This window comes from Aythya fuligula, chromosome 1 (genome assembly GCF_009819795.1).
Source record: "Aythya fuligula isolate bAytFul2 chromosome 1, bAytFul2.pri, whole genome shotgun sequence".
NCBI lineage: Eukaryota > Metazoa > Chordata > Aves > Anseriformes > Anatidae > Aythya > Aythya fuligula.
The window spans coordinates 73,740,826-73,758,423 of NC_045559.1; the positions used below are offsets into that span (position 1 = coordinate 73,740,826).

The 17,598-nt window shown below is 40.4% G+C and overlaps 1 protein-coding gene across 4 annotated transcripts in view; it reads right to left on the reverse strand.

Moving 5' to 3' along the window:
- PARVB (parvin beta) overlaps positions 1–17,598 on the reverse strand; it is an 86,406-nt gene that overhangs the window by 31,250 nt on the left and 37,558 nt on the right. For all 4 annotated transcript variants that reach the window (XM_032207749.1, XM_032207750.1, XM_032207751.1 and 1 more), the window contains exons 3-5: positions 16,704–16,774; positions 6,220–6,322; positions 145–285 (exon numbers count right to left, since the gene is read on the reverse strand). In XM_032207749.1, the coding sequence (XP_032063640.1) occupies positions 145–285; positions 6,220–6,322; positions 16,704–16,774 (315 nt within the window). The remainder of the gene's footprint in view (positions 1–144; positions 286–6,219; positions 6,323–16,703; positions 16,775–17,598) is intronic.

Sequence of the window (17,598 nt, forward strand, 5' to 3'; positions counted from 1 at the left end):
CAGTTACAATCCATACATGGATTTGGTAATACATGCAAATAAATAAAAAAACATGGTAAATCGTAAAGAGTATGATCAAGCTATTGATTATCACGCCCTCCTCTGCCTGTGAAGCTGAGACAGAAAGCATAGCTATGTCCTTACAGTCAACGTTCCACTTGATTGTCCAGCCATGGGGTCGAAGTAAATCATGGACAGCTTCCAGAACAGTCTGCAACTTTTGTTTCTGACCAATTTCAGATTGCGTCACTTCTGCTACATTCAGTTTACGGTCAGCCAATTTTTCTGTATTTGAGGAAAGCAACAAAAAAAGAAACAGGCAATATCAGATTAAACAAGGAGCTGCGTGGGAATAACAACCACAGAATGGTGGGGATCAAAGCTGCGCTCTGATAGAATATTTTCAGCAGAGTAATTTTCCACTGAAAGCAAACCTTTCATCAAAGTGTGTCAGTTCCAATAAACCCTGTGATAGAAAACTGGTAAGGTCTGGCAGAACATGCTCGCCAATCAGGTGTCAAAATATATAAAAAAAAATATAAAAACTTTCAGACAGGCAACAAGTTCGTAGTAATACTTACTGTGCCTCCTCTTTTCTTTCCCTGCTGAAAAACATGTGGCACAAGGTAGCCTTCTCTACACAAGGGACTTCCACTAGTTCAATGGACTTTTCTAATAAGCGAAGTTAATTTAGGAAAAAATAAAAAAAAAAGTGCTTGGGTGGACATTTACTTCAGCTTAGTGAGATCTATTTCAGGTTAGCTGAAGGTCTAAAGGAATCTAAAGGAAAGCATGCCTTCTCAACTCATGAAGAGTCACAGATTTATAGTGACTTACTGGAACCCATTTAGAGAAATACGTTGGTACAATATGGTCATGTTGTCATGACATTGTCACATCATAGTTGATTAATTCCACAAATGAACTAAAGAAGCAAATTTTGTAAAAGGCCATTACTAAGATTTGAACTTTGTTTCTGTAATATAATTATTAGTTGCCAAATTCATAGACAAGCCAGTTCTTCTCTTCCTCTCCACTGTGGCCCTCCTGCCAAAGACATAGGAGCTGAATGTCCCTCTCACAAAAAAAGAAAGCTGTGGAAGGTGCAGAGAGTTCTCCAGCTGCCAGAGTGATGTAGACCACTCATCTGTTTTCTCCTTCCACTCTAGAGAGTCACACTCACTATGCTCCTGGGACTAGGAAATCAGGACTGGATCAATATATTCCAACTATATATTCAAGTATTTAAAACAAAAAAAGAAAATAACATACTTAATCAAAGTAGTTTTCACAAAATGGGATGGGCTTCAGAAACATTCCTAAGTTGTCAAGACATATTATTCCAATAATGAAAATACTTCTGGTCTCAAGTTCAAGAGTGTGTCCTCTAAACATTTTTCATAGCTGTGTATATTTTAAAACAACAGAAAAACAGAAGCATTTTAATAACCCAAACAGAAGAGATTTGTAATTTATCAATTCATGAGTACTTTTAACATTTTGAATGTTTCTATCAATCTATATTAAGAAATTTTTATCATTATCAAAATACTCTTAATAGGAAAAAAGTTCTTTAGCCAAGGCATCTCTGAGCCTTTCTTAAGCTGACTGCCAAAACACTTAAGTATTATTTTAAACAATCTTGGATTTTATTTTTTTTTTTAATAATCTGTCCTAGAAGATTCATTTGTTATGTTATTGTTCCTATCTACTCTCAGCCCAGGTGAACTTCCAGTCAGCAGGAAGAAATTTATTTCTCTTTACCCTGACACCATGTGCACCAAGCCACTCTAGCCACTCTCAGTAGCACAACTTGTACCTGTTGTGTTAAGGGGTGTAGCCAATTAACCGTTTTGGGTCTGGTAGGATTCAGGGTACTGAACTATCACAATCACAGATTCACCAATAACGCATTAACTGTCATGGGTCTGGTCAGATTCAGAGCACTGAACTACCAGAGTCACAGATTCACCAATAACATATAACCGCCCTTACTCTAGTTGCATTCAATGAGAACTACCACAGCTAGGAACAATGCACAAATTATTACAGCAACAGGTACACGGGTTCTTTGTATTGCTAGTGATAGTTACTGTCTGCAAAAGCCAGCTAGCATGCATGAAATATACAAGTGCACAGCTTGGAAATTAACATGTTAAAAGGCACAAAGACTCTATAGAAATTTCTAAGTTTCTGCGGAGGCACACAGTATAACCAAGTGTTCAAATCTCACAATCTCACCCAAAGGTCCAAAGGTGTCCCAATGGGGGGGGGGGGGGGGGGGGGGGGGGGGGGGGCAGAACAGAGGCTCAGCCCATTGACTGATCCCAGGAGTCGGGAGGTCCTCAGGATGGTGTATTTCCTCAGAATGGTGTATTCCCTAACATCCCCTCTCTCTTAGGCCAATTTATACTATTCTCTATCTTTTAGGTGGAGCCTGAGTGACTCTAGTCAAGCATATCTTACTTACGATTGGTAAAAATTTTTCCCGTCTCTGTTTAAAGGTATAGGCTCCAAGAAATTCAGAGTGCGTGCTCTGTGAGGGGTGGTCGCACTGTGGAGGCAGGTAGCTTTTGAGATGGAGGTGTGTTTTGGTATTATAATGATATTATAATGAGCAAAAGGAAACTAGGATACAGCGTTTGTCAAAACACGACAGGTCATTGGTTTAGGGTAGCAAAAAGTGCAGCTTATTGGTCTTGGTGTGCACAAGAACAATCAAGGCTCCACCTGGTCACAGAGCCTAGCTGTGGTGTCTCCACTCCACTCTATGCTCCGTACTGTTCCTTAGAGTTCCACCAGGTTCCCCCAGTGCAATAGCATCTAAGGTTGGAAGCCTAGGGAACGCTCAGGTAATGCAGCTATGACCTACCCTGAAAGCCTCTTCAGTGCTGTACATTTTCTTTAAAATGTGAATGTTAGTTTTATTTTTGTAGTTACTTTAGGCAATTGCACCACAGTACCTTGATAAAATTAACTAAGAAAGGAGCCCCACCTGAATCAATCTAACAGTCACTTGCAAATCTCATACTCCAAATAGCTTCAGAGTAAACCCACTAACAAACTGTTGTCTTTCATCTGCCCATCAAGACAGATCTTCTTGGAAACATCTCTCACATACAAGAAGTAGTAACTATTACTTGAGGTTTAATGATCTTGGTTTGTCAGCCCTTCCTGTAGGTATAAAGGACTTGTTACAAAACAGTGGGGTGACTTAATTGTGAGGCCTTAAGCACCAGAAGCACCACTAGCATGACATGCTTTGCTGCCTATTGCATCACTGAGAAAGTATGAAGTTAGATAAATTCAGGAATATACGTTTTGCTGAAGAAATCAAGGCACCACTGAAAAAATCATGTTGAGAGACTGGGGCTGAGTTGTGATGGATTCAGGCTAGGGGAAAAGTATTTGGTCTCCTGTCAGATGCCCAACAGTAAGAAAATAAAGAAAAGTCAGTCCAGTCAAAAGTCTCAGGCCTGCAAGATGTATATGATCACCTCTCCTCCTGTAGGATAAGCTAAGTCCAACTGTATGGCCATGTATGTACAGACAACTAAGCTCTTTCTACACATATGCAAGCCAGAGGGTGGAAATCAAGGCCTCCACAGACACGTTCCCAACAGCAAATGGCTTTTATGAAATAAATTACCACCTGCCCAAACACCGGCATGTAAGCACAGGAAGTACAGTTTTGCCCTCTTCTTATCCTCTAATGTCAGACTGATGTCACACACCAGTGTCTATCTTCAGCACTGAGACCAATTTGCAAATCCATTTGCAATACTTCACCCTGCATCCCAGAAAGGACTCAGAGCAATGCCAGCTCACCTCTTATTTCAAAGAGCTTCCAGAGAAGCAACAGTAAGAAGGCACACACCTGTGGTGATTTTACTCAGGTGGGCAGCCGAGGTTCACCACAGCTGTTCTCTCACTCCCCCTCCTCAAAGGGAAAGGGGGAGAAAATACAATGCAAAGGGCTCAAGAGTTGAAATAAAGACAGGGAAATCACTCAACAATTATCGTCATGGGCAAAACAGATTCATCATAGGGAGATTAATAAAATTTATTGCCTATTACTAACAAGCTAGAGAAGTGAGAAACAAAGAAAACAAACTAGAACACCTTCCCCTCCATTCACCCTCTTCTACCTCCACCCCCCAAAAGTGGAGTAGGCAAATGGGGGCTGCGGTCAGTCCCTGATGCTTCATCTCCACCATTCCTTCATGGTCAGTCTCTGTCCCTGCTCCATGTGGGGTCCCTCCCACAGGATGCCGTCCTTCCCGAACTGGTCCTGCGTGGGCTGCCCACAAACAACAGCTCTTCAAGAACTGCTCCCACATAGGTCGGTACCACAGGCTCTATCCATCGTGACCATACTGCTCCAATCTGGGTCCCCCACGGGCAGCAGCTACCCCCAGACCCCCTGCTCCTTTGCGGGTTCCTCTCCACGGGCTGCAGCTCTGGCCTGGGGCCTGCTCCTGCAGGGGCTCTCCATGGGCCACAGCCTCCTTCAGTGCAGGTCTACCTGCTTCACTGGGGGCTCCTCCACAGGCATGGAGATCTGCTCCACCATGGGACCCATGGACTGCAGGGGGACAGCCTGCTCCATCAGGGGCTTCTCCACAGGCAGCAGAGGAACTTCTTCTGCATGCCTGGAGCACCTCCTGCACTCACCTTGGTGGCTGCAGGGCTAGTTCTCACTCTTTGCTCTCCCAGTTGCTGTTGTGTAGCAGTTTTTTTTGTTTGTTTTGTTTTGTTTTTCCCCTTTTTTCTTAAATCTTCTCTCACAGAGGTGCAAAGAACATCACATATCAGCTCAGCTCTCGGCAGCAGTGGGTCCTTTTGGAGCTGGCTGAAACTGGCACTTATTTAACATGGGGCAGCTGCTGGATTCTTCTCACAGAAGCCATCCCTGCAGTCCCCCTGCTACCAAAACCTTGTCATGTAAATCCACAACACCTCAATGTTAGGACTGGCAAGGTAATTTACTGAGAGATTTATGTAACAGGGTAAGACTTCAGCTCCTTTTTCTGAATGCCTTTATGTAAGAGTACCAGAGCAATGTTCAACTGGAAATTCTCTGTGAGAGACAAAAACCACCAGATGCTATCCCAGACCTGGAACTAATTTGCATTCACACAAATACTCCTCAGCTAAACTAACAATACTCTACCTCACCACACTATGGCTGGATGGTCCCAGTTACAGTCTAACCAAAAAGTATTAGAAGTACTGTCATTTCATTCCTCAAGCTACTTTTAATGGCACGTAAATTGTTATTAACCAATTGTAAAAGCTTATGTTCAGCAAAACACTGCAAATCTTATTTAAGGAGCATATGCAGAAAATTCAGTAAGAAGCATCAGTTAGCACCAAAGGAATTAGCAACACCAAGTCCTCTTGCCCCACTCTGACACACGTATCCATAACCCAGCCCACTCTTGAAAACATAACATAGGCAGATGGCTTTCAGCTTACTTAGCTGTTTCCAAGAAACTGTGTGGATCTACATTGGCACTTGAAGCTTCAAGTCTCTTTGTTTGCTAAAAATACCCCTATAAATCAATGCAACTTCATTAAAGTTCTTCTCCATTGTGCTTCTTGCATAAGCACACATACCAACTGCAGAGATGTAAGGGGGTTGCAAAATCACAGTTGCTTAACTGAGTATATCCCCTCATGTATTATTTGCATAGAAGAGCACATTGTAAATATGTGCCTGGTGTCATGCATTCTCTTTTTTCCTTGTTTTTTTGTTGTTGTTTTTGTTTGTTTGTTTGTTTGTTTGTTTGTTTGTTTTGTTTTGTTTTGTTTTGTTTCTCCCTTAAAAGTAATTCAGTTATGGCCTCAAGAATAGCTTTCGGTCCAAAAAGCTTTCAGGATCAAACTGCAGAAAAAATTTTGGGCCACATGTCTCCTGCTTGGTCTCCCGCTGTAAACACAAATTTCTTCACCTTTCTTCTGCCACATTTCAGATCTCTGGATTATTCTTAGTCCACAAATCAGCTACCTGAGACTCATCCCAATTTCCACCCCTTTTAGCAGTCTGCCTGAGAAGAACAGATGGAAAACCTGACAGTGTAGCTATCACTGAAACAAACGGTATCCCTGGTGAGATGCCAAGTTACTGCACAGACTCCCTACTGTCTGCAGCTTTGGAAGGGATCAATTTTGGACTCCTTCCAGTCTTTGGGGCCACCTTCTCTTGTGTAAACTCACCTAGCAACTTCTGCAGCACCTGCCCATCATAAAGGTCCTCTTCAAGATGTTTGACAATGATTCTCTCCTCCACCAGCACATCATTAATCCAGTCAATTAGAACCTGCAAGTACAGAAAGAGGAGACAAATGTGTAAAAAAAAAATACTGAAATATGTTCCTTTGAGCAGTAATCAGGAACAGAAATATATTCCATGAAATAACCAGGAATAGTAAACAGGAGGAGTAACCGTATTTATGTATTTCCAAGTTACAGAGAAAAAACAGAGATATTTTTGCTTTTTCTGTTTTTAATTCAGGTCTGGCAACATGGCAATCGTAGTGCCCTCTGTTTTTCCTCTTTAAAATGTCTCCTCATTCCACCAATGCTAAAGCAAATAGCAACTAGCAGCTCTACAGCAATCATCTTTGCTAGTATCTAACAAACCTGCTCTCCAAGTCCAAAAAATCCTGTCATCTGTTTTACACAATCAGCAGACCTGCCAGTAGAGAACAAGAGTCCCACAAACACAAAGGCTCCCAGCACTCCCACTGTCATCCCTATCCTGAACAGACATGAGTAGTAGACCAGGAAGAAGAGCTTCGGAGAGGAAACAGTGAATGCTCCCACTAATAGGAGCTAAACAGACCCACTAGATAGATCCTTGCCATTAAGCAAAAGGACTACGCATTTTATCTTCAGCTATTACAGAAGACTGTAATTAAAACTTTGGTTAACTGGGTCTGATAACCATTCAAAAATGTATGTATGTAATAGTCCTCTTATGCTGACCACCATAACTATAAAAATCATTGTCACCTGCAAAACAGGAATGAATGTAAAGAACTTTTAAAAAGAAAAGGAACTGAGTTAAGTTTTCCAGGTGCCAAAGATAATATTTTCCAAACAGTTACAGGAAAAAACGCATTGACTGTTTTAAGTTGGCAGGAATGTTTTCCTCCGATCAATTATTTGGAAAATCAAATTACTTGCAAAATAATATAGTTCTGTGGGAAGAGATGTAAAGTTGCTGCTAAATCCTTGATTCATAAGGGGAGAAGAGTATTGCCAACCACAAATGTTCAAAATACATTAAGGGGAGCTACGTTAAAAAAAATGAGCATCAACTAAAAAGTCTACAGTTTTTAATTTGCTTCACATACAACTTGTGGATGCTTTAAATTCACTTTCTGACTAGGCCCCATAATTCTGCATCTTTTTTGCAGTCAGGATAGCTAAGAACTTTTTGTTTTGTTTTGTTTAATATTCAAGACATTATGAAAAAAAGGTAAATAAAACACAGATAGGATTGCATTGAAACACACATGCGTTGGCAATCCTACAAACACGAATATTTGAGTATATTGGTAACATGGATATTTAAGTAATTCAGCCTACTTACTGAGGTTCACTGAGTCTACCAACTTCAAGGAAGCTTTGTTAGGCTTAATGTTCAAAAGTAAGTTCACAATCCAAATATGAAATTCTTATGCTTCATCTCTAACCTGTATCTTCAGCACTTACAAAGCATGCTGAAAAGTGCAGGGTTGAAACTCAGCTCTAAACAGCATAAGCAGCAAATTTTAGCTGGGTCATATGGCAACCAGTCCATCACAGAAAGCAAGGACCATCATCAATGCATATAGAGGTAACTCAAATCCTTTTTGCCCCCTACAGTGCACAGAAGGAGGAAAACTCTCAATAATAAAAATAACTCTAAGTATCAAAAGTGGTCCTCTCTACTGCAGGTAAAGGAAAGATAAAGTGACATCAAAAAATAGATGTGGATATAAAAGGATAAGCTCCACACCAGTTTAGTTGCTCTACTGCTGCCCTGTAATGTTGCAGGAGCCTTATCTATTACTTGGGTCATTCCCTCCATCAGACGGTCTCCTCTGTGTGGTTATAGTTACCACTGTTGTTTCGACATGTGCATCCAAGACCCATGCTCCCACACCCACCTAATGCCATTTGTTGGGCAGGGGTATCATCCAATTTATACAGAATCACAGAATCATCTAGGTTGGAAGAGACCTCCAAGATCACCTAGTCCAACCTCTAACCTAACACTAACAAGTCCTCCACTAAACCATATGACTAAGCACTACATCTAAACCTCTTTTAAAGACCTCCAGGGATGGTGACTCAACCACTTCTCTGGGTAGCCCAAATTAGTTCATTAGCCTGAAAACTAGTTCACTGGAGATTATAGCCAGCAAAAGTTAAATGCAAGAAGATGCAGTCTAAATAAAGCAGCAGAGTTCTGCTCTGCAGGTGGGAAAACACAACCACATTTGAAGAGAAAACTCCAATTAGCTATTTTTGTCTCTTTCAATCTTTTTCAGAAGACGGACATTTATGGTAAATGGTTGGAGAGAGACATGAGACAAATTAGTAAAGGACTGCCTTATCTGAAAAACAATGAGAAGAGGAATGCTATTGTTGGCCTTGAAAACTATTCACCAGTGATACAGAAAAGCAACTCCTAAGTAATGAGGTATTTTCTTGTCGTAGATCATCTCAGAAGAGATTTTTGAAGTCTTTCAATAAAGTGACCACCCAATTCCAAAATTCCAAAAGCAAGGCTTTTGACACCGTCTCCCACAGCATTCTCCTCAAGAAACTGGCTGCTCTTGGCTTGGACTGGCGCACGCTTCGTTGGGTTAGAAACTGGCTGGATAGCCAGGCCCAAAGAGTCGTGGTAAATGGAGTCAAGTCCAGTTGGAGGCCAGTCACTAGTGGCGTCCCCCAGGGCTCGGTGCTGGGGCCAGTTCTCTTTAATATCTTCATCGATGATCTGGACGAGGGCATAGAGTGCACCCTCAGTAAGTTTGCAGATGACACCAAGTTAGGTGCGTGTGTCGATCTGCTTGAGGGTAGGAAAGCTCTGCAGGAGGATCTGGATAGGCTGCACCGATGGGCTGAGGTCAACTGCATGAAGTTCAACAAGGCCAAGTGCCGGGTCCTGCACCTGGGGCGCAATAACCCCAAGCAGAGCTACAGGCTAGGAGAGGAATGGTTGGAGAGCTGCCAGGCAGAGAAGGACCTGGGAGTGATGGTGGATAGTCGGCTGAATATGAGCCAGCAGTGTGCTCAGGTGGCCAAGAAGGCCAACAGCATCCTGGCTTGTATCAGAAACAGTGTGACCAGCAGGGCTAGGGAGGTGATCGTCCCCCTGTACTCGTACTCGGCTCTGGTGAGGCCGCACCTCGAGTACTGTGTTCAGTTTTGGGCCCCTCGCTACAAGAAGGACATCGAGGTGCTTGAGTGGGTGCAGAGAAGGGCAACAAAGCTGATGAGGGGTCTGGAGAACAAGTCCTACGAGGAGCGGCTGAGGGAGCTGGGCTTGTTCAGCCTGGAGAAAAGGAGGCTCAGGGGTGACCTTATTGCTCTTTACAGATACCTTAAAGGAGGCTGTAGTGAGGTGGGGGTTGGTCTGTTCTCCCACGTGCCTGGTGACAGGACGAGGGGGAATGGGCTTAAGTTGAGCCAGGGGAGTTTTAGGTTAGATGTTAGGAAGAACTTCTTTACCGAAAGGGTTGTGAGGCATTGGAACAGGCTGCCCAGGGAAGTGGTGGAGTCACCATCCCTGGAAGTCTTTAAGAGACGTTTAGATGTAGAGCTAGGGATATGGTTTAGTGGGGACTGCTAGCGTTAGGTCAGAGGTTGGACTCGATGATCTTGAGGTCTCTTCCAACCTAGAAATTCTGTGATTCTGTGATTTAAAAAAATCACCTGAAATTAAGCTGAAACTATCATATGACAATCAAATCCCCTAATATGAAGATGCTTCATTTCCCTAAGCCCTCAAAAGCATTGTTAAATATGACTTAGGATGCTAAACTATTTGAAACCTGTACTTAACATGTTATTTTCTCCTGTGCTGAATAGTATTGAAGTCAAAATCCACAAAATGCCAAGGAATTAAAAACAAAAGTCTAGAAGTATCTTCTAATATAGGAGCCAACATCTTATTTCCAAAAGTTTAGGTACAGAAGAATTATGAAGCAGCTTTGGAAATATTCTCATATGGGTATAGATTGTTTAAAAAGGGAAATACTTACACTATGTAGTACTTAAATGTTTCAGAGAAATCTAGTACTGAAAAAATTTTGGGAAAAAAGTACATAAAAGGATACAAACGATACGAGGTCTAGCCATAATTATTTTTTTTAATAGAGTAGCACCTGAATGAAAGAAAAATACCCTAAAGACTGTTCTAACTTTAGTATTCAGACTACAACTCCAGCTCTGGTGGGAAAACAAATTTGTAATTTATATTTAAACAAAAAAAAAAAAGTTTTTATACCGTCCTTGAAGAGTGACAAATGTTGCAACTTAAAACAAACAAACTCCACACACCCCCGGTTTTCCTGCTGTAATTCTTAATTTCTTGCGTGTGTCTTAATCAGGAGCCTGGAAAATCTTTCTGCACCGATTTTTATTTTTAACTTTTAATTTTTGCAAGGGATGTAAAGCACCATTTTGCTTATTGAAATGACTAACACACAGAAATGCATTATGACTCTTTTTTCATGGAGAGTCAATGCTCCAGCTCTTTACAATTGCTCCTTCATGCAAAGACAGAAGCAGAAAATATTCAATAACCTGGATTTCTAAAAATTTAAACCGTTTCATACAGGCACAGAGTGGGAAGCAGACATAAGGTGAAGCCAGAGTTTTTCCTGTGTGTGAAAATATGCTTAACTTGGATCTCTCTGGCCTCAAACTCCTCTACCCATTCCTTCACATCTGTGTGTCTGTACTTTACGTATCTTCACTTCAATATTAACTTCTAAGGTAGGGCTATATTTGCTGCCTTTAAAATGTGTGTAAGAGATGCATTGCAGGACTGAGGAATTGCTTGACTGCAAAGCCTGTTGTCCCAGTGTCAGCCCTAGCACCATGCTTCTCCTTACATGCACTGGCTGGTGAAACCACCACCAGATCCCATATACAGCTAACGATCTTGAGTTCACCTCAGCCTCACCTTGTTCAGTACTTGCAGGCTCACAAAGTAGCACACTGGTACATGGAAATGTTCGTTATGTCTCTTAATTAGAGCACACTTTTATGAAAAGCTATTTTTCTATGAATTTTTCATAGAATCATAGAATGGCCTGGGTTGAAAAAAACCCTTAAAGATCATCTAGTTTCAACTCCCCTGCTCTGGAAAGGGTTGCAAATCACTAGAGCAGGCAGTATAGTATTTGGGATTAGCAGTGATTTTAAAACTTTTATATATCCCTGTGTCCTCAAAATCATGCCTGTCCTTTCACACATATTCACACTCATAGAAAACATCTCTGAATTGCATCAAATGCTCAGACACGTGTTTGTAGTTGTAAAATTTCCAGTGATGCTTTAAATTCTGACACATCCACTTATTACATCCTTTTTTGGCCAAATACATATGCCTGATTTAATGAGCCATACTGCATTACTAAACACTGTGTTTAAAACTGAAATTTTCCGTGAGGCAGAAAGCTCTGAGAAAAGAGTGGTAGAAATCCAGAAGGAAAAATAAGTCATCTGCCTGGCCTATTTAGTTTTTAATCCTCACGAAATGGGTTTTTATATCAAACTTCACCAGCTCCGTGAAGTATTTTATTCTGCAGGTTTGCTACTGCCATAGTGGCGAGGCACATTCAGAGTGAATCTGCAGAGTTCAAGGGTATAAGGACCCCACGGCCGCTCTACAGATTAATGAACAAAATGGAAAACAAGACAAGCTGCATGAATGCATCTGGCACAATGAGAAAATGGGAACCCCAGTCACAAAAACAGCAAAGAAAGGAAGCCCTGATTTTAATGACCCAGGGAGAATTAGGAAGCACAAATCAAAAGTATGAAGGTTTAAGTGACTTCAGGGTTGAACATATAAATTAATATTAGAAATTCTTACTCAGGTCCGGAAACTGTTGAATAAGTACAAAGTACTGGCCAGCTGCAAACAGAGAGAAGGCTTCTTGTTTTTAAAGGCAGGCCTTTGAAAGAGCATACAGGAAACAAGATTTCATTTGGTCACACATGAAACCTTACCAAAACAGCTTCATTTTGGTTTTCTCTTCACCACAGTGAATTTTAAAAAGCCGTAAGTGTTGACATTGAAAAGGTGGTAATTTATTGGAAAGTAACTTATTTACTACAAATTCAGAATGCTTACACATTTCAGATAGTACCTAGAGCAGAAGTGTTTGATCCATGCAAAGTTTAGACATTGAAGTTTAGCTTTAAGGGCCAAAGGTTGTTGCAAGCATCAGTTGATCTTACCAAGTCTCTGATCTTACCAAGTCACCTTGCAACTCTTAACTTGCTGTCTTTGGTCAAGGTAAGGCATTACTAACAGAATCCAATTTTTGCAAGCTCCAATTGTATACTTTTGGATTCAAATGGTAAAAGCATATTGTATCTATCAAAATACATGAGAAAAGCCTAGGGAATCTGCCACTTATGTTGGTGGCATAATTGTCAGATCAGAAATGTATGAGTATATTTCTAAGATTCTGATTCAATTCCTACAGCCTATTAAGTACAACTATGTTTCGGATCTTCTACCTCAGTCACATCTGAGCCAGAAGGGGATAAAAAAGATTCCTTCTACCTTTGCATCCCATACACAAAGAAAATCCATGAACAACAAGGAAAGCACACACAGATCAGCCTCCTAAGTTTTGAACACATTTAAAAAGAGAGCTAGAAGAGCCCACCAACACTCTTTAGAATTAGCAACATGGATCAGCTAAGGTATTATAGGTATTAATGGAAACTGAACTGTAAACAGATTTGCAATAACATAATAGCAAACTAGACTTGATTCTAAGTATCACAGACATGTTTCTTCTTGTTTGCCTCCAGATACATCACAGGATACACTTCAGGATCCAGTCACAAAACAGCCCAAATGCAAAACTCAAACTCTTTCATTTAGTTGTTCTCTTGTCACTTAGCAAATATTGGATGATATGTAAAAGAAGCTCACGTATTTCAGACACTAGAAACAGAGTATTTTGTGAGTAAATTATTTATACTATACATATAAATAACAACACATCTTTTCCTGATCTGAATTTTCAGCTTTGGGTCTGTCTAGCCATGTCCCAAACTGCATTTGCATGCAGAGCAAACAAGGCCATGCAGGGAACTTATCTAAACAAATATGAACATATCACTTCATAGTGACAAATTGTGGTGAACTATTTTTAGAACACTGTCAATGATGATAACAAACAACACTTTAAGGTGTAATTTTAGTTCCTAGTGATTTTAATATGAGCAATAGGATTTAAAGAGTGTATTTTTGCATCCCCAACAAAGCAGCCTTCAGTGAGGGGATTTACTCTATATTTGCTTTAAGAAGAACGAGTTTTGTTTTTTTTTTTTTTTTCCTTTTGGATTCTTCATCACCACGGTGTTACACAGTTTGAATCCCAGCAGCTCTGTCAAAATCGCTTCCAAATGCTCACAAAAGCTTACACCAAACAATTCACTATGCTTATAATTCCTATGACACCAGGCTAGTAGAAATTCAAACAACATTTTGCAGAGACAAAGAGGTATTAAATCAGTGTCAGCAACAGATATCTCTGCTTCCTTTCTGCACTGAGTTCTATCTACCCCAACTGCATGTGATTGACAGGGGAACAGAAACACTCAAAATCAGTGATGGCAAACCATTGGCATGTCTTACTCTGGTGTTGAAAGAGATTTGGGCTGGCACCGATGAAACTATGTTATACTGCCAAATTTGAAGAGGCATCAGGCTCTGTTGCTGCTATTGATACATATTTCCCTCTTTGAGGGAAAAAGAGAGAACTACTTTGAAATGCAACAACCTCAATCTATTCAATTCCCTGCTCCTTGCGAGGCCATGGAGATCTTTGATTTCAAGCTCTGTGGGGCAGACAGTCTCTTCTCCTGGCTGCTGCTGTATAGTATTAACATGGCTAATTCTCATCCAGCACTGGGGCTGCCAGAAAATTTCATTAACCACTGAGGAACACAAAATTAGGAATAAATTGTTCATTTGCTTGTATTACCCTCATTCTGTGGCATAAAACAGGTTTTGCCAACATGATTCAAACCTCTCCTTGCCTTACAGATTCACAACAACATAGTGTGAAATGTTTTTCTAACTACATCCTTGTAAAAACTCAACTGCAGAGAGGTATGCAAACGTTCAGCAATTACCTAAATTACATAATTTTTCAAGTAGGCACTCTGCAGGACACATCTCTCTCCTTGGAGGATGATCCCAAGGAAACATTGTGAAGTTACATGCTGTTCCCTGCACCAGCTGCTGCAGTTTAATTGGTAATAAGGTACCCTCACTTCATGCAAGTGCAAACTGGCGTACTGAACCAGAGCCTGGTCCTGCAATGCACTTCAGGCACTCAGACACAATCCCTAGTCCTGCTCTAAGTTTGATTTTCATTCCTTCTGAAGGTTTTCAGCCTTTCAAAAAGAAAAACATAACCTTGTTAGACTGTGACATCCAAGAAAGACTCACCACCTTATATTAAATTCAAAAGCAAAATTTCCAATTTAAAAGCAATTATAATTTCAGTATCAAGTCTCCTGTATCACAGAGTACATTTGGTTTCTTCACTGCAGAAAATATGGTTCAACTGAATTATTCATGGTAATATTACCGCTCCACTAGCAAAGAAACCACAGTGTACTTTGAAAGAGTGGTGCAAGACCACTGTACATTTTGAAAGAATTAATGGATCTAGGTATTAACAAAGAAAGAATGTGCAAAAAAATTAAAAACACACTGTATTCCAGGTAAATTAGAATAACAAAGAAATTTGAACACAGCTCCTTGCTAAACCCTATTTGATGTGGTTTTGTAATCCTAAACATGTTATTGCACTGTTAATAACAGATCATTGGGCTTGTTTTAAAGATCTAGCAGGTGAACAGTTTGCTGAGGCATTCTGCGAAGCATATGCTTGTAGACAGAGGACATGACAGTATCCTAAAAGGAATGTGCCACAGCTCACTCCCCTGTCTGGAGTGGGTAAACACTAGCCAGATTTTTCTGACCCACCTAGCCACAGTTGAACTGCTGTTTCTAAAACATACATATATATATATATAATTTTAATTATTAAAAAAAATAAAGAGGAAGTGTACCGGGAATTATGACATAAGCACAAACCCTTTTGGGGAAGAGATCATATCTGTTCGGAATTGCCAGCACTTCTGTTTCTGCCCAAGCTTTCACTATGCTAATTTCAACAACCTGCCAGATAGAAAAGGTTCTCCAAAATAGCAGTCCTTCAAGACCAAACCCTCCATCATAGCTTGCGGAAACTACAAGCACTGCCAGGAGGGAAGAAGCCACACCTCATGTCAGCACAGCTGGGGGCACATTATCACCAGCACCTTGGGCAAGTGTCTCCAACAACAATACCGACTCAGGATGCTCTGGTCCCTGCCCAAGACTACAAGTAAACTAGGGACTTTCTACCTCCCTGCCACATAAACACAGACACAGCAATAACCAGGGAAAAAGAATCATGAGAGGCAGAACCACACAAAACAAAACAAAGTCACTTTGCAGTGCTGTTGCTCAGAATGTAGAGTAGATATAATTCTCTGTTCCAAGAAGCCACTGAAAAAAACGTAACCGAAGTTCTAGAAGACAGTAGGCTCTTTTTCACAAATCTTGAGTTATCCATTGTTAAAGTAAGAACAGTAGGAATTGCACAAAAGATAATCAGAACAAATTCATGTTTAATAATTTTTGAGAAACTAAATTATCAAGTTGTGAGTTAGCAAGTTCTCATGAAATTCAAAATCATTGTTTTGCTCAATGCCTTATTCATACACAATGGGCAGAAAGTAGACATTAGCTAAGGTGTCCATCAGTTCACTCAGCTGTTTGTCTCCATCCATGCTCTGGAGATCAGTATGCGATTCAGGATGAAAACTGAAAAATTCTAACGGCTTTAATTAATAATATATAGGACCAACCTTCTTTACCCTTTTTCTACTTTTTTTTTTTTAAAAAAAAGAAAACAACAGAGTATAAAGGAAGAAGAATCTCATTTCCAACCTTCCTATAACATCATAGGTCTCCTTAGTCTACCCTACCATGTGCTTGCTCATTTTACATGTAGTCCTACTCTTTCCTTCCCAGAAAACTCTCTAAATCTTTCCAAGGCTCCTTTCATGTCTTTGTAGAGAGGAAGAACCTACATTTATGTGCAATGACTACAGTAGATCAAAGCTAAGTATTGATCCTCCCTTTAATAATCACAAGGATGTAAGTGGATAGCGGAGCTCTATTTCATGGGTGCTCTGACATTCAGGGTTTCTTGTTTCTCTCATTGTTGCTTTTAGCCCTACCAACAGCATCCTTGTTTGTCTCCTCAGTTTTCACAGATGTACTTCAGTTACAAGTTGTTCCTCCTCATTGTATTCATGGTAACCAGCTTGTAAATGGCTCTGGCTCAGTGGTTAAAGATCTGAAAAAAGACCAAGTACTGATATCCTACCTTGATCAGTTCTTTGAACTTGGGGTCTTCTTTGGAGTTAGGATCAATCATAGTGCGCTCCTCATTCTCCTCTGTCCAAGTGAAATGGGAAACGAGTTAGATCAAATATACATTGCTGAAATACTGCAACAATTACTATTCATGAAGTGACCTGTCAGCTGATTAAGAAATGACAGTGCCCAGTCATCACCCTGGCAAGAGAATATCCAATGATCAAGTATTAGGGTTTTTTTTTAACAGTCAAACAAAGATAATACGACTTCCTAAAAATAAATTGTTTCCACTGACCTCCTCCAAATCAGATCCTGCTCTGTGTATGCAGAATACATCAGAAAAATCACCATTCTCTATACTGCAGGGCATACTAATACTAACAAACCAAAAAGGGCAGCCAATTACTTTCCTCTTTCTCCTCAATTTGTATGTAGTTTGTATTTGAAAATATAAGGATATTTTCCAAACTACTCTACCTTGAAAAGTAAAGCAAGCTTATGGCACTGCACTTAGTGCAGCTGCTGAGACCCAGACTGACAGTCTGTGCTTCCCTAAAACTTGACACGTAGCAAGGGTCACACACATGTGGCCCTGGGTGCAGGAACTGCTTAATCTCTGGGTAACCCAGAAAATGAAAATTACCCCAATTTACATCAGTTCTGCTTATGTGTGCCGGAAGGACATAAAATATATCTCTCAGGTATACAGTCTTCTATTTCTTCTGTTACTGTGGGATGGCAAGATGTGGAAAATGCTCTCCAATGGCCAACCATTCAACTACAAGAGGTAGGAATGTAAAGATTAACTTTTAGAATGGATGATTTCATACTAAAAAATAGGTAGAAAAATCAACTTTAAATCTGTAAAGCTAACAACCAAACAGCTTTTGGCAGCTTTTTTT